At 44.5% G+C, this 16,130-nt stretch overlaps 1 protein-coding gene across 1 annotated transcript; it reads left to right on the forward strand.

Moving 5' to 3' along the window:
* Nucleotides 1-14,592: 14,592 nt before the first annotated feature.
* Nucleotides 14,593-15,855, forward strand: LOC146500143 (olfactory receptor 6N2-like). The gene has a single exon (XM_085136656.1). The coding sequence runs from the start codon at nt 14,896-14,898 to the stop codon at nt 15,853-15,855; it is 960 nt and encodes a 319-aa protein (XP_084992782.1). The 5' UTR covers nt 14,593-14,895.
* The last annotated feature ends 275 nt before the right edge of the window (nt 15,856-16,130 follow it).

Raw genomic sequence — 16,130 nt, forward strand, 5'->3', positions numbered from 1 at the left:
TGGACTACCTTTTCTCCGATTTTACATACTTGACAGAGGAAAAGAGATCAAATTTACAGAAATGTCATGACATTTCTGTAAATGTTGATTTCTGTTCTTCTATTGATGACAACATAATGGTCATAGAACACAGACAAACAATTTCTTAAACTGTTTCTGGTAATGTTTAAATTCTAAACAGCTTATATGCCTGCATTTCACATTTCCCTTCTTTATTATAATAGATTATTATTTACTATTGTATATTCAAATAAAAATAATTTAGTAGAATGAATCAATTAGTAGAAGTCTCTCTTTGATGCTGACAAGCATGTGAATATTCATCACAGTGTCTTCTGTTTTCTCAGTTATATATATTTATGCAGCTAAATAAGGTAATTAAAATTTACACTTCTCTGGGTAAAAAATTAGATTTTTCTGTTGATCCTATCATCAGAACATTTTGAAGCCTTTAATTTGTCCATTGTTGCGAAATCAGTTTTACCCCTGTTCTTTAATTCGTCGAAACTTCCAGAGACGGCACCGGAACTCAGTAGTCATTTTCACAAAACTTTTATTCATCTTTATTCATCTTCATTTAAGCATGCACTTCTAGAAGGGAAGACGAGGCCGGTGTGTCCCTCTGCAAAATCTTCACCCCTTTGTTAGTTAGAGCCAGCTTTATAGAGGCGACCCCATCATAAAATCCCCCTACGGTGTGCTGCAAACTCTGTGTCTGTGTCTATGTGAGTGCTCGTGTGTGACTGTGTACGCATACCTGTATGTATGTGTGTGCATGTAAGTGAGTGTGCGTGACAGTTAAAACACTGTGGGTGTAGGTGACTCCCTAGAGGTCATAAAAAACCCATTTCCCTTCCAGACTACAGTTATCCAGGTCAAATGTTGAGACCCCCACCCAAACATTCTCTGGGGAATTTCCTCTCAGGATTAACTCCTCTCTGTTTTACTTTCACAGTTCAACTGGGGAGGGTCTCCTATACTCTGCTCCTAAATTCAGGACACCATCAGGCCTTTATTACATTGAGGGCAGTGTCAATGTCTCTACAATAATTCTAGATTCTATGTTAACACATTTCTAAACTCTAAATCAGCTAAACATTTCTACAAATCCCCCTTTTTATCTGCCCTATGGCAGATAAAACTACACTAAATCTTTCACCATAATGTTTTCATACTGTGACTCCCCATTTCACAAAAGTGGCATCATGATGTCTGCCTTTGTATCAGATTCTCCCACAGCACGATTGATGAGTCTTACGAACAAGGCTCTGATACAAGGCACACAACAACACCCACATGTCACTAACACTGCAATAAAAACAAACAAAGAAACCATAATTGACATAATGAAACCTTTTCATTGCCCAAAGACAGAGGTCCTCCACGCTTCCAGCGGGTTATCCACTCCCGAATGCTCATACATTGTGATGGACAACGTTCTCAGACCTTCCAGCGCTCGGGTCACAAAGCCATCGGAAGCTATATTATTTGGAATACAAGTACAATACATATCCCCAAACATCGCGCAAACGCCCCCTTTTTCTCCCAACAACATATCTAACGCCATCCGATTTTGTACTGCCATTAAAGATGTTGGACCCAACTGTTCAGCAAGCCCTTACATTTAATGACAGCACAAAGATCAAATGTATTCGAGATTGTGGACCCTTTAACGTAGTCCAACTCTATACCGCCATAATAATCAAAACACTCATCTGATTGACCTGTTTCACTACGTTTGGTTCGCTTCACCGTGGCCTGTGATGGTGGAGTCGCTGGAATGGACTCAGATCTGTCTCTGGGCAATTCACTTTTTAAAAAATCCCAGTTACAATTACAACAGTCACACCTGACACTACCGTTTCTCTCCAATTCCCCCTCAACCAGCCTAGAGAAGGTGACATGAATTAAATGTAGATGAAAGGCTCGTCTGTTTACATCTCTCCCTCACAGAAGGCTTCTCTGCAGAGCATCAAATCTGTATGGCAAAGTGACACACTTTAGGTGATCTTCATCCTTGGGAAAAGTGGTGTCAACTATTTCCCAGTCTCCTAGTATTTGTGCTTCACACAGAAACACAATTCCATGGCTGGACTTCCTCTGCGCTGTCACTTTTGGAGCTTGGCACGCTCTCTCCATCCCTCGAGTTGTCACGTCCAACGCTGCTGAAGATTTAAGGCAGAGCACGTCGTACACCTTAGTTGTCTTCCTCAATGTCAACGATGAATCTCTCATTTTATTTAAAATCTTGCTGTGGGAAGTCTCCTCTTGATCTCCTGGAAGCTCAGTAGCACAGCTCTCTGTGTGATGTCTGCTGTGCTGAAGATGATCTCTGATCCTCCTGAAGCCTCTCCCCTGGCCTCAGCTCCCATCTTGTGGACGACCCTCTCAGCCACTCCTTCTCGTCATGGCACCTCACGACATCTACAGATTAAAAATAACACTCCTCTCCCCACATGGCTTTCACCATGTGTCAACTCCCCAATGAGACATGTACAAGAATGTTGCACATTCTCTTTAAAACAATCTCCAGGGTTTCCCACTTGGAGCAGCCATACTCCAACCTGTAACCCTGTGTAAAAACATTAATCAGCAGTTACATGTTCAGCTTATTTAACTCCCAGCTCCACCTGGAGCCTGTATCCTGGAAGACAAATCTGTTAAATCAAACTTCACATTTGCAACCAACTGTAGATCATAAGAGTGATAAAGTATTCAGCATAAAAGACAAGTATCATGTGCAGGTTTTCTCCAATCAATAAATCACTATTATCACCATAATTTGTCCCAAATCATGAATCGTCCCAATTTATTCCACAATTTAATCTGTGACTTCCCTTAAGCAATGTCACTCCACCCATTTTATCACTATGAGCTCAGTAGTGGCCAGCTAATGAGCTCATATTCAACTATTCCATAAACACTGCATCTTATTTGTTTCCTCATGTCACTTGTCTGTTTTCTGCTGAATGCTCTACATCCACTCTTAAAGAAAAACAAACATTAGGAGCACACATGGATCATCCTGGTGGGCAGACGTCAGCCATCCACATTCCAGAGGTGCCGTAAAAGGCCATAAAATTAAGCCTGCTGTAAAAGGAATGACACTGGATTCAACACAGGAAATTTCTCACGTTATTCACATCGTCAAAGTAACCTTCAACATTTTCCCAACAACACTGTGTAACAGCATCACCAACTCATAACCTGTAGTAGAGAAACAAACATCAACCAATTGTTCTGTTATAACTCACATCATCAAATCACATGAAGAACTGTAATGCTGTAGAAAAGAGAATGTAAATGTTAGCGCCGCGCAGATGTGTACACACTTTCTCACAGTAATCTCTGTGAGCAACACAAGCCCATGAATAACACACCCCTGGTAGATTCACAAACACAGAAAGTGGCATTTACAAGTTAAAACGGTACAGCCAAAGCTCACGCAACCTCAGATGTTGCTGTCATCTTTCTGCTCCTGTAAAAAGAAACACATAAATTCATCCACCCTTTTGTCCTATCTAGGTGGAGGTTAACTTTGAGTCGTGGTCAGGTCTTGTCAGCTTTTACCAGTCAGTCAGTTTGTTTTTATTTCCATTCATTCATTCATCCATTCTTTCTTTCTTTGCTGATAGTGGAAACTATCGCCGCATTTGATTTCCACCCTCAGCAAAATGACGTCATTTCAAAAAGAAAAAAGAAGAACTTTAGGTCGGATTACCTCGCTGAATCCTTTTTAGGCAGGGACTCTCATTTTCTAATTGTCCCAAATAAGTGGCTTTCTCCAGAGCCCATTTTAATGTGGAGAAACTCACTTGCAACAATTTTCTCGACGACGTGTACCACTTTTAATTCCCGACGTGCAGATCTGCTTAAAGAAAAGAAATTCACAAACAGAAATCAGTGCACTGTTCAAAAATAAAAATGAAATGAAAAATAACAGATAAAACTGAAAAACAAAAGTAAATAAAAATACAGAAGCCCGGTCTTGGGACTTGTCACAGAATATTCTTTCTCTTATAGGTGAGAAAACACCAAATCTAAAACTTGGTGCCATGGTAAAACTTTCCCCATAGTTCAGAAACAAAAACAAAACAAAACAAAAACAAAAAATCTGCTAGTTTCACTCATTTAAACTCGGGCTGCAGGATTCTGTTAACCCCTGCTATCATGTTCCCCAAAATAATACTGATTCCGTCGTCTATGTATCACTTCTCAACCCACTCAATAAACCAGACAGGATGATAGTAACAGTATTGCCTACTTAAAATTGTGTTTGATCCTAATGAGCTTCATTACGTGTGTGTGTGTGTGTGTGTGTGTGTGTGTTTATGTTAGTCGGGTTAATACATTTTCTATTTCTATGTATCCTTTTATGTACCTTCCCCCTTTTTTCTGAAACAAAACTCCGTTCACTCCAAATTTTGTTTTAGAATCATCTAAATGAAAAACTCTGTCATAGTCAGGCGCAGCTAAACCCCAAATGCTTGCAGGTTACCATCGGCAACCACGCTCTGTGTTGTTAACCCCTTCTAAAAATACCCTCTTTGGATGTGTGCGACTTTGTGTATGATTTTGTGTTATCTCTAGTGCATATTATGTGCATGTGTGGTGTCACTTTCCATTTTTCCTAACAGTACTTTTGCATACCTCAGTGCTTGTCTTCCTCCCCCTTTTGTGGTGGTCTGGACACTGTGTCAATCATCCACTTCCAGGCAGTCGTTTGTCTCCCCGGATTCCTTAACCCAATTTGATTCCCCAAACTAAAACAGCAGCCTCAGTCCTCTTCTGCTCCTTTCTCTCCGTTCTTCTCTCCTACTTTTCTGTCCAATGGCAGTCAGTTCTCTTCAGCTTTGTCCCGTGTATCTCTTTGTCCCACTGTCTCTTTCATTGCCATCTCGCTCCAAACATGGCAAATGTCAAACTCAGACAGTCTTCTCAAAGGTCCTTCACACACAGTGAGGTTGCAGCTTGCTGGAAACGCATCTCCATCCATCCAATCTAGATGGTGGATCTTCTCTTTCTGATGTCGTTTGCCCATAGTGCTGCTGGACCTCTCTGCTCAGAACTCTGGTATTGTCTCTTGGACTGCTGTCCACTGTTGATGTTCATGCTCGTGCTTCTGGAACTGCACTCTGTGTCTTCAGGGAGAGATTAGCTTCCTTGGAGCTTGCTTGTTCAGGATGAGGACGGGAAGCTGCAAAACAATTCAGCCAAAAATTCTGGCTGGGTGTTTCTATTTTTTTTTAATTTTTCTAATGATTTTAACCTATAATTTTCTTCCGACTGCTGCCCGCGGAGAATTGATCCAGGTCCGTTCCCCACCTGTAAACGACAGACTGAGAGACTTTCATTATTCAGTGTGACTCCAGATGTTTTAATCACTCCTAAAGCAACACATCTCTACTTATTTTGTTTTGAACTCTACTGACTTTAAACCCCAAAAATGAAATTTTTATTTGATCTTAACCGCAAACACAAAAAATCTTCTTGATGTTGTTATTAATTCTTTTCATCCACAACACTCCAAATTATGTTTTTGTTTTGTGTCCAGCAGGGGAAGAAGGTGACCTGCAGTGTCACTGCTTCCCCCAGTTGGAGACAATTTCCCACTCACACTTCCACACTTTTTATTTTCTTTGTTTTCATCATTTTCTCTCTCTCTCTCTCTCTTTTTTTTTTTTACCCCATTGCTTTACACCCACACATTAACCTGTTAACTCACTCCTCCAACCTCATTTTCCTTTCACCCCAACAGCTCTCATACAGTCAGCAATCAAATTCTCCATTCATCCTTGAATACTTGGTCACCTTTAAATGTCACTATTAGTTTTATCAATTTATTTATCATTACTTTAACGCTAATCCACTTTTTAATTTGCTTTATTTACTTTAGTTCATTTTCTCCTATTTGATCACTACGATTTCTTGACTATTACTATTTCACAGAAAATCAACTAATCTACTTTGTCTCCCTATTTGTCATCAAAGAATTCACACACACACTCACAGCCTGGTCACTCGCCCCCACCTTTCTTTCTCTCTCACACGCACGCACATTTTACTCCTCGTTCGTTCCACCTGTGAACCTGCCCCTCGAGGCTGGCTCACACACTTCATTCAAACTTCCTGCGAGACAAATCTGCTGATTCAGGACAACGCCCTAATCAGAACAAAGAGCGGGTGCCGTCCGCTCTTATACACCTCAACCTAACTAGGACAATTAGGCTCACGATCTTCAGATCGCGCCACATTTGCCTCACGAATTATTCAAACTGCGCCACGGACTGGATACCGCAGTTTCTCTTCCCCATAAAAAATAAAACCAAATTAAACCCCCCAATTGACTTCACAGTTTGCAACAATTCGTGACACGGCCTCCTGCCGCAATTTCTGCACACCACAAACACACACTTTTAGACACAAATTATTTTTGTTACTTTAATTGACTCCCGTACTTCAGACGAGACGCCGACTCTAACGGCGCTTTCACACAACTACACAGTCTACACACACTGCAGTCAGTGGGCTGAGCCAAGCAGTCGTTCTCTCACTAACGAAGCAACTTGCCCCCACTCTCATGCAGGTTATCAACCGTGACTAGGATCCAACACCTAGCTTTAGTTATTTAAGGCGTCCCCGGTGCCCAGGTCACCACCCCGGCTCCTGTCCCACAGGTCCCAACGACGCGTCCGAAGGAGGGTGGAGTTGCCAAACTCGGAGCACACACGGCCCTCAGCCGGTGACGAGGCCTTAAACCCCGCTTTCTAACTAATAGTAACACACGTTTCCTGCTTTAACGCACGGAGGACGGATCACACACCGCCACTTTTTCCTAATAACTAAGACGGATGAAACACCGATTCTACTAATCCGTAACAAACGTCTCCTGCTTTAACGCACTGAGATGTTCTTACGGGGCGCTAAACATCAACTTGGAGTTCTTAGAAAAGTCTCTTGCTTTAGTCGCTCACAGTACGCTAAACATCAACTTGGAGTTCTTACAAAAGTCTCTTGCTTTAACACACTGAGACGGACACTAGCCGCCTATTTTTCTACTGAGTGAATTTACACTGCGATACGTTCAACTTAGCGAACAGATAATTTAGGCTTTAAACAATATGCACGGTTCGAAAATAAACAGGTCGTGCTTACCTTTTAATCATGTGAGCTAGCTCTCTGTTCGCCTCGTTTCACGATCTCAGCTCTGCCAATACATCCTCTCTGGACCTCGAGCGAATCCCGGGTTTCGGCACCAAAACTGTTGCGAAATCAGTTTTACCCCTGTTCTTTAATTCGTCGAAACTTCCAGAGACGGCACCGGAACTCAGTAGTCATTTTCACAAAACTTTTATTCATCTTTATTCATCTTCATTTAAGCATGCACTTCTAGAAGGGAAGACGAGGCCGGTGTGTCCCTCTGCAAAATCTTCACCCCTTTGTTAGTTAGAGCCAGCTTTATAGAGGCGACCCCATCATAAAACCCCCCTACGGTGTGCTGCAAACTCTGTGTCTGTGTCTATGTGAGTGCTCGTGTGTGACTGTGTACGCATACCTGTATGTATGTGTGTGCACGTAAGTGAGTGTGCGTGACAGTTAAAACACTGTGGGTGTAGGTGACTCCCTAGAGGTCATAAAAAACCCATTTCCCTTCCAGACCACAGTTATCCAGGTCAAATGTTGAGACCCCCACCCAAACATTCTCTGGGGAATTTCCTCTCAGGATTAACTCCTCTCTGTTTTACTTTCACAGTTCAACTGGGGAGGGTCTCCTATACTCTGCTCCTAAATTCAGGACACCATCAGGCCTTTATTACATTGAGGGCAGTGTCAATGTCTCTACAATAATTCTAGATTCTATGTTAACACATTTCTAAACTCTAAATCAGCTAAACATTTCTACACCATCTATCTATTTGGTGTATCTCTTCATGTAATGTGGTAGGTATTTGTAGAGGAAGGATAGAAAGTCACTGACACACGCTCACGTTGTGGCTTGTGATGGTCAACACCTGACCACATGACCAATTGCAAAATCACCTTCAACATGAAGTTTACAATACTTAAAAAAATAGTTTTTTTTTAAAATGAAAAATTCTTTTGAACTTTCCATAACTCATTATTTATAAACATAATATAGTGTATTGTATAGTGGAATATAATGTGTAATGTGTAAACTTAATGCTAATTTCTAACTCTGTTAAATTTACTAAATTCTGTTTTCATGAATACCTGGATGTTAAATGTAATTGTTACACTTTGTAAAACAGAACACTCATTTTATTAAAGATGAAATAATTTAGACAGTTTTTAACTCCCAGTGATGCTGCAGTGTTCATTTGACTTTGAGACCTGAAGCGGACAGAGTTTTGGACCCGTGCTAAGACATTTTTTCACAGATTTTTGAGCACTGTGTACCACATAAAATTGGTTCAAGGTCAGTAAGCACAGTCAGAATTCATACATAAGGCGCATTGTTGATTTTTGTGAAAATTAGAGGATTTAAAGTGCGCCTTTATAATCCAAAAAATACAGTAATGTAATGGTCTTCTAACAGGTATCATTCAGAAAACATTAAATTGACTGTAGATCGTGCAAAATACAGCAGCTAGACATCTTCTAAAGACTAAGAAAAATTAACATATTGCATTAGAATTGATTTTAAGATTTTACTAATTACCTGTCTGTGGCGGAGGTGTGGTCCCGGGCGCCGCTGCAGGGGAGGAGTGGTGCAGTGAGCTCAACGGGGCGGTGCTGGAGACGCAGGTGAGAACAGCTGATGGCGTTTGGACTGATGATGGTTTCCTTCGCCTTTTTTAGTGAGACAGGAGAGGAGCGGAGGGGAAGCTGGGAATCAGCTGAAATGGCCTGTATGGCCTGTATTTTATATAGCGCTTTACTAGTCCCTAAGGACCCCAAGGCGCTTTACATATCCAGTCATCCACCCATTCACGCACACATTCACACACTGGTGATGGTAAGCTACAATGTAACCACAGCCACCCTGGGGCGCACTGACAGAGGCGAGGCTGCCGGACACTGGCGCCACCGGGCCCTCTGACCACCACCAGTAGGCAACGGGTGAAGTGTCTTGCCCAAGGACACAACGACCGAGACTGTCCAAGCCGGGGCTCGAACCGGCAACCTTCCAGTTACAAGGCGAACTCCCAACTCTTGAGACCCTGAGACCGGAGCTGTCAGACTGTGGACTGTCATAACAAATGAAAACTAAAAATAAACGTGGCATCTGGCGACAAACAACTGTGCGTATGTGTACGTGTGTGAAGTGCATTTCACAAGTGGTGCCAAAACCCTGTCAACGTGGGGATGTCTGACCCACAGGCTGCGCCTCCCACCCAGCCTTTGCAATTCCTGGCGCAAATGCTGGTGCAGATGGCGAAGATGAGCCAAGACCAGGCGGCGGCCCAGCGTGCTCACGTTGCTAAGCTGCAGGAGGAGGCGGACCGGCGGACCCAGGTTCTGGAGCGGCTGGTTGGGGCTGCTGCTCCGCCAAAGGCCTCCCCGCTGTCGGTGGCGATGCCCCAGATGGGCGACGGGGACGACTCCCAGGTTTTCATTGAGACTTTTCGTGCCACGGCGGAGGCCTGCCAGTGGCCGCAGGTGGAGTGGGTGCCGGCGCTAAGCCCCACTAATCCTTTTGCTTCGTTTGTTCCTTCCCAGGGATCAGAAATGAGCAGTGCTGCCCCTGAGCCACGGAGAGCAGCACAGACGCCGGGCCAGGAGTGCTGGAAGTGCGGGTAACCGGGACACCTAAGGTGGGACTGTCCTCTGATTGAAGTGGGGCAGGTGTTCCGCGTTGCCGGTGCCCCAGCACCCTCTCCCGGTCCAGGAGGGACATACAGCATTCCGGTAAGGACTCGAGGGGGTATACGCCATGCTTTGGTGGACACGGGCTGTACGCAGACCCTCGTGCACCAAAGCTTGGTTCACCCCGGGGCATTGCTGGAGGCAGAATGGGTGGAGGTGAAGTGTGTTCATGGTGATGTTCACAGGTATCCCATAGTGCCGCTGTTAATGAAGTATAAGGGCAAAACGCATAGAGTGACGGCTGCGGTTAGCCCGCGCCTGCCGCATCCCCTAATTTTGGGCACGAATTGGCCGGGGTTTCATCATCTGTTAGGGCAGTATGCGGGGATGCGATCACGACTGTTAGTAGCGTGTAGTGTCTGCTCGGCGCTCAGCGGTGATGCGGGGTCGTCCGACACTGACTCAGGGTAGAGGGAGACGGCGGGTCCTTCAGGGGAGGCCCCGCCGGCTCCGGAAATTCCCCCCACGGGTGATTTCCTACTGGAGCAGTCTCGTGATGACACCCTATGCTCAGCCTTTGATCAGGTGATTGAGACTGATGGTCACGTGGTGCCCCCTGAAGCCGTGCGGACCTACCCGCGCTTCATTTTATCAAAAGATAGGTTAAATTGAGTGAGTCGTGACACTCGCACGGAGGAGACACACACCCAGTTGTTGGTGCCGCAGGGCCGCCAGGAAATGATTTTCCAGGCGGCTCATTATATGGCAGGGCATATGGGATATGGAAAAACTCTGGAGCAAATAATGACCAGATTTTATTCGCCGGGCATCCGAGCGGATGTGCGCCGCTGGTGCGTGTCCTGCCCAGACTGCCAACTTGTTAATCAGCCGGCCATACCAAAAGTTTAAATAATTGTCTGTCAGAAATCAAACAATGGTTAAATGACAATTTCCTTCAGTTAAATGCAGATAAAACAGAAACTTTGATTATTGCACCTGATCACATGCTCTCAGAAATTAGGCAGCATATCAGTTTTTTAGACCCTTCATTTCAGTCAAGTCTCAGAAACTTAGGTGTTATATTTGACAGTTCAATGTCTCTTGAGAAACACTATAAACAACTTGTCCGGAACTGTTTTTATCATCTAAGAAACATTTCTAAACTCAGACTACTGGTGTCAAAGGCAGAACTTGAGATGATTATTCATGCTTTTATTTCTTCTCGTTTGGATTATTGTAACGGTCTTTTTACGTGTCTCAACAAATCAGCTCTGGATCGCCTTCAGTCTGTACAGAATGCAGCGGCAAGGCTTTTAACTGGTACAAATAAGAGATCACACATTACTCCAGTTTTGGCTTCTCTTCATTGGTTGCCTGTAAATTTTAGGGTTCATTTTAAAATTTTAGTTGTAACTTTTAGAGCTCTGCACGGTGAAGTTCCCCAGTATATCTCTGACCTGTTGAAACCTCATGCTTCATCCCGAGCACTTAGGTCTTCAGGTCAGAGGCTACTGGTGGTCCCACGTACTAGGTTTAAAACACGGGGGGATCGGGCTTTTCAGGCACTGGCACCTAGGCTGTGGAACTCTCTGCCGTTGTCTTTACGCTGTCTAGACTCTACTGACTCCTTTAAAAAGCAGCTGAAGACATTTTTATACAAACGGGCTTTTAATTAATTTTAACTTGTATGTCTGATCTTATTGAAAAGCACTTTGTGATTTTTATCTGTGAAATGTGCTATATAAATAAATTTTACTTACTTACTTACTTTTACAAAAGCGCCTTTGTGCCCGCTCCCACTCATAGAGGTCCCGTTTGAGCGCATTGGGATGGACCTCATCGGGCCGTTTCACCGGACTACATGCGGCTACTGCTTTGTATTAGTCCTGGTGGATTATGCAATGCGGTACCCGGAAGCAGTCCCGCTGCGCAACATCTCTGCAAAGAGTGTGGCGCAGGCACTGTTTCAGGTCATCTCCCGAGCCGGAATCCCGAAAGAGATACTGAGTGACCAGGACACGTCGTTCATGTCTCGCACACTGCGGGAACTGTACGAATTACTGGGCATTAAATCTATTCGGACCAGCGTCTACCACCCTCAGACGGATGGGCTGGTGGAGCGGCTGAATAAGACTTTAAAGTCCATGATTCGTAAGTTCACTACCGAGGATGGATGCAATTGGGATCGCTGGCTAGACCAGGGGTGTGCAATCTCAGTCCACGAGGGCCGGTGTCCCTGCAGTTTTTAGATGTGTCCTCGAACCAACACAGCTGATTTAAATGGCTAAATTAGCTCCTCAACATGTCCTGAAGTTCTCCAGAGGCCTGGTAACGAACTGATCATGTGATTCAGGTGTGTTGACCCAAGGTGAGATCTAAAACCTGCAGGGACACCGGCCCTCATGGACTGAGATTGCCCACCCCTGGGCTAGACCCTCTGTTATTTGCAGTGCGGGAGGTGTCCCAGGCCTCCACAGGATTTTCTCCCTTTGAACTGCTGTTCATCAGGAAGCCGCGTCGGGTGCTCGACCTGATTAAAGAAAGCTGGGAGGAAGGTCCAAGTCCCGCCATGAATGAGATTCAGTACGTGTTGGACCTGAGAGCGAAACTCCACACTTTGGGGAGGTTGTCACGGGAGAATTTGCTCCAGGCTCAGCAGCGTCAGCTACGCCTGTATGACAGAGGGGCTAGACTCAGGCAATTTTCACCAGGAGACAAAGTGCTTGTATTACTCCCTTCTTCCAGCTCAAAGTTGCTCGCCAAGTGGCAAGGACCCTTTGTGGTCACACGGCGAGTTGGGGACGTTGACTATGAGGTTGCTCGGTCGGACAGGGGAGGGGCCACGCAGATTTATCACCTCAATCTCCTTAAAGCGTGGAGAGAGGCTGAAACCGCTTCTCTGGTAAGCCTGGTTAAGGAGAGAGATGAGTTGGGGCAGGAGGTACCAAATTCCATCATACCCGCCTCCCTCCCTTGTGATGACCAGCTCACACAGGCCCAGAGAGCGGACGTTGTCGCGTTACAACAGCGTTTTGCTGATGTGTTCTCCCCCCTGCCCGGCCGAATATCTCTCATTGAGCATCATTTTGAAACGCAGCCTGGCGTGACGGTGTGTTCACGGCCCTACAGGCTTCCTGAGCATAAACGGCAAATTGTTCAGAGGGAATTGGCTGAAATGCTGAAAATGGGAGTGATAGAAGAGTCGCACAGCGGCTGGTGTAGCCCCATCGTTCTTGTGGTGAAGAAGGATGGGTCTCTAAGGTTCTGTGTCGACTATCGCCAGGTGAATGAAGTGTCACACTTTGATGCTTATCCCATGCCCCGGGTCGACGAGCTCCTGGATCGGTTGGGCACGGCCCGTTTTTTCACGACACTGGATTTAACCAAGGGCTACTGGCAGATTCCCTTGTCTGCCGAGTCCAAGGAGAAAACGGCCTTCTCCACTCCGTACGGTTTGTACCAATTCGTTACGCTTCCGTTCGGCTTGTTCAGAGCCCCTGCCACCTTTCAGCGCCTCATGGACCGGGTAGCTGCGTCCGCATGCTACATATGCTGCTGCCTACCTGGATGACGTGATCATCCACAGCGACACCTGAGCGGAGCATGTGCAGCGGGTGCCCGCGGTCCTGGAGTCCCTGACGAGGGCGGGGCTCATGGCCAACCCGAAGAAGTGTGCGGTTGGATGGAGGGAGGTTCAGTATCTGGGGTACCACTTGGGGGGCGGGCAGGTGTGCCCACAGGTGAAGTAGACGGCAGCTATCGCATCCTTCCCGCGCCCCAAGACTAAAAAGGAGGTGAGACGGTTTCTGGGGCTGGCAGGTTACTACCACCGTTTCGTGCCGGGGTTTATGCAGCTCACCAGCCCCTTGACCGATCTCACCCGAAAGGGTGCTCCAGATCTGGTTCAGTGGACAGGGCCGTGCCAGGCGGCGTTTGTGCAGGTGAAAAAATCTCTCTGTGGGGAGCCACTGCTTCACACTCCTAACTTTTCCCTTCCTTTTGTTCTGCAGACTGATGCCTCGAACAGAGGGCTTGGGGCCGTTTTGTCCCAGCAGGTAAGGGGGGCCGACCGTCCCGTTCTTTACAAGCTGGCAGAGCGTGAATGACGGTACAGCACCGTGGAGAAGGAGTGCTTGGCTATCCGGTGGGCGATCGACTCCCTTCGCTATTACCTCCTGGGGCGCTCATTCACCATCTGCTCGGACCATGCCCCGCTGCAGTGGCTCCACCGCATGAAGGATGCCAACGCCCGGATCACCCGGTGGTATCTGGCTTTACAGCCCTTTAAGTTCAAGGTGGTCCATAGGCCGTGGGCGCATATGGCTGTGGTCGATTTCCTCTCTCTATCGCTCCTATTGGGGGAGTAGGTTCGGCCGGACGGCTCCCTGGCCTCAGTCGGGCGGTGGGGGTGTGTGGCGGAGGTGTGGTCCTGGGCGCGGCTGCAAGGTAGGAGTGGTGCAGTGAGCTCAACGGGGTGGTGCTGGAGACGCAGGTGAGAACAGCTGATGGCGTTTGGACTTTTTTAGTGAGACGGGAGAGGAGCGGAGGGGAAGATGGGAATCAGCTGAGACCGGAGCTGTCAGACTGTGGACTGTCATAACAAATGAAAACTGAAAATAAATGTGCCATCTGGCGACAAACAACTGTGCGTGTGTGTACGTGCGTGAAGTGCATTTCACACTGTCCTTCATGGCCTGGGCTCAGAATATATACTAGAAGTGCTTCTCCTGTACCAGCAACCACTTTGGTTATGGAAAGTTATATGCAAATAATAATAATAATAATAATAATAATAATAATAATAATGATATTTTATTATTATTTTATCTACACTACTAAGTCTACCCACCTCTGTATGAGGTATGATGTATGATGATAGATCATACAGACAAAAATATCAACTGATAAAGTTTGGTGAAGTTGTTTACATGTTCTTGAAGAACTTAATGAGTCCCATTGGGGATGGGAAGTTTTCTGATAAAACAAAGCCACAGAGCCAATTACTTCTTAGTTCGGTGCTGGAAAAGTATTACTACAATACATTAAGACTTGTCTTTTCATTAGTTTTTTAATGAATACCATTTATGTCATCTAGTTGTATAGTAAATAACATTTTTTGTTCATTGAATGGATGTTGAATTAAATGTAACATTGTTAACTCTAGGTGGGTTTGCAGAATTGCACAAATACAGATATCTTTATTTTGTGGTCATATTTACACTTTATATTCTGATACTCTGCTGTAATTCCACTATAGTGTACCTTATCTGGACTCACAAAAACCTTCACGAGCCAATGTACATATTTATTGCAGCTTTGTTAATCAACTCTGTTCTTTACAGCATGATTATCTATCCAAAGCTCTTATCTGATGTTTTGTCTGAAAAACAGATGATATCATATCCACTCTGTCTTTTCCAAGGTTTATCATATTGCACCTCGGTTGGTTCAGAATTTTTACTGTTGGCAGCAATGGCATATGACAGGTATGTGTCTATATGTAAACCCCTGCAATATCCAGTTATTATGAATAGAATAACTATATATGTATGTCTGATTTTAGCTTGTCTTATACCTGCTTTTGAAACCTCAGTGCTGGGTGTGTTGTATTCGAATGTCAAACTCTGTAGCTTTACTCTGACAGGAATTTTTTGTAACACTTCACTTTACAAGCTTCAGTGTGTGCCTTTGGTTGCAATATCTATATATAGTATGGTCATGTTGATAAACATTGCCCTTCTACCTTTGCTTTTCATACTTTTTACATATATCAGGATTCTTAGAATATCGTACCATTGTTGTAGAGAAGTGAGGAAAAAAGCTGTAAAGACATGTTTACCCCACCTGCTGGTGTTATTCAACTTTTCCTGTTTTATTTTCTTTGATATAATTATAGTTCGACTGGATTCTGATCTATCCAAAACTCTTCGTTTGACATTGACGTTTCAGTCAATTTTATTCCATCCTCTTTTAAATCCAATCATATATGGACTCAAAATGAATGAAATTTTCAAACATATCAAAATATTGTTGTCAAGTTTAATAACACTGGTATTACTGCCCTATTATATATTGTATGGCATATAATTTGAAATTGTAATGCAAACTAGATAATGGAGTACCTTTTCTCCGATTTTACATACTAGAAAGAGGAAAAGAGATCAAATTTATAGAAATGTCATGACATTTATGTAAATGTTGATTTCTGTTCTTCTATTGATGACAACATAATGGTCAAAAACAAAGACAAACAGTTTCTTAAACTATTTCTGGTAATGTTTAAATTCTAAACAGCTTATATGCCTGCATTTCACATTTCCCTTCTTTATTATAATAGATTATTATTTACTATTGTATATTCA

The sequence above is a fragment of the Neolamprologus multifasciatus genome, chromosome 16 (genome assembly GCF_963576455.1).
Source record: "Neolamprologus multifasciatus chromosome 16, fNeoMul1.2, whole genome shotgun sequence".
Classification (NCBI taxonomy): Eukaryota; Metazoa; Chordata; class Actinopteri; order Cichliformes; family Cichlidae; genus Neolamprologus; species Neolamprologus multifasciatus.

Excerpts from the sequence above, each read along its gene's own strand:
- LOC146500143 (XM_085136656.1), top strand. The coding sequence starts at position 14,896 with ATGGATGTTGAATTAAATGTAACATTGTTAACTCTAGGTGGGTTTGCA.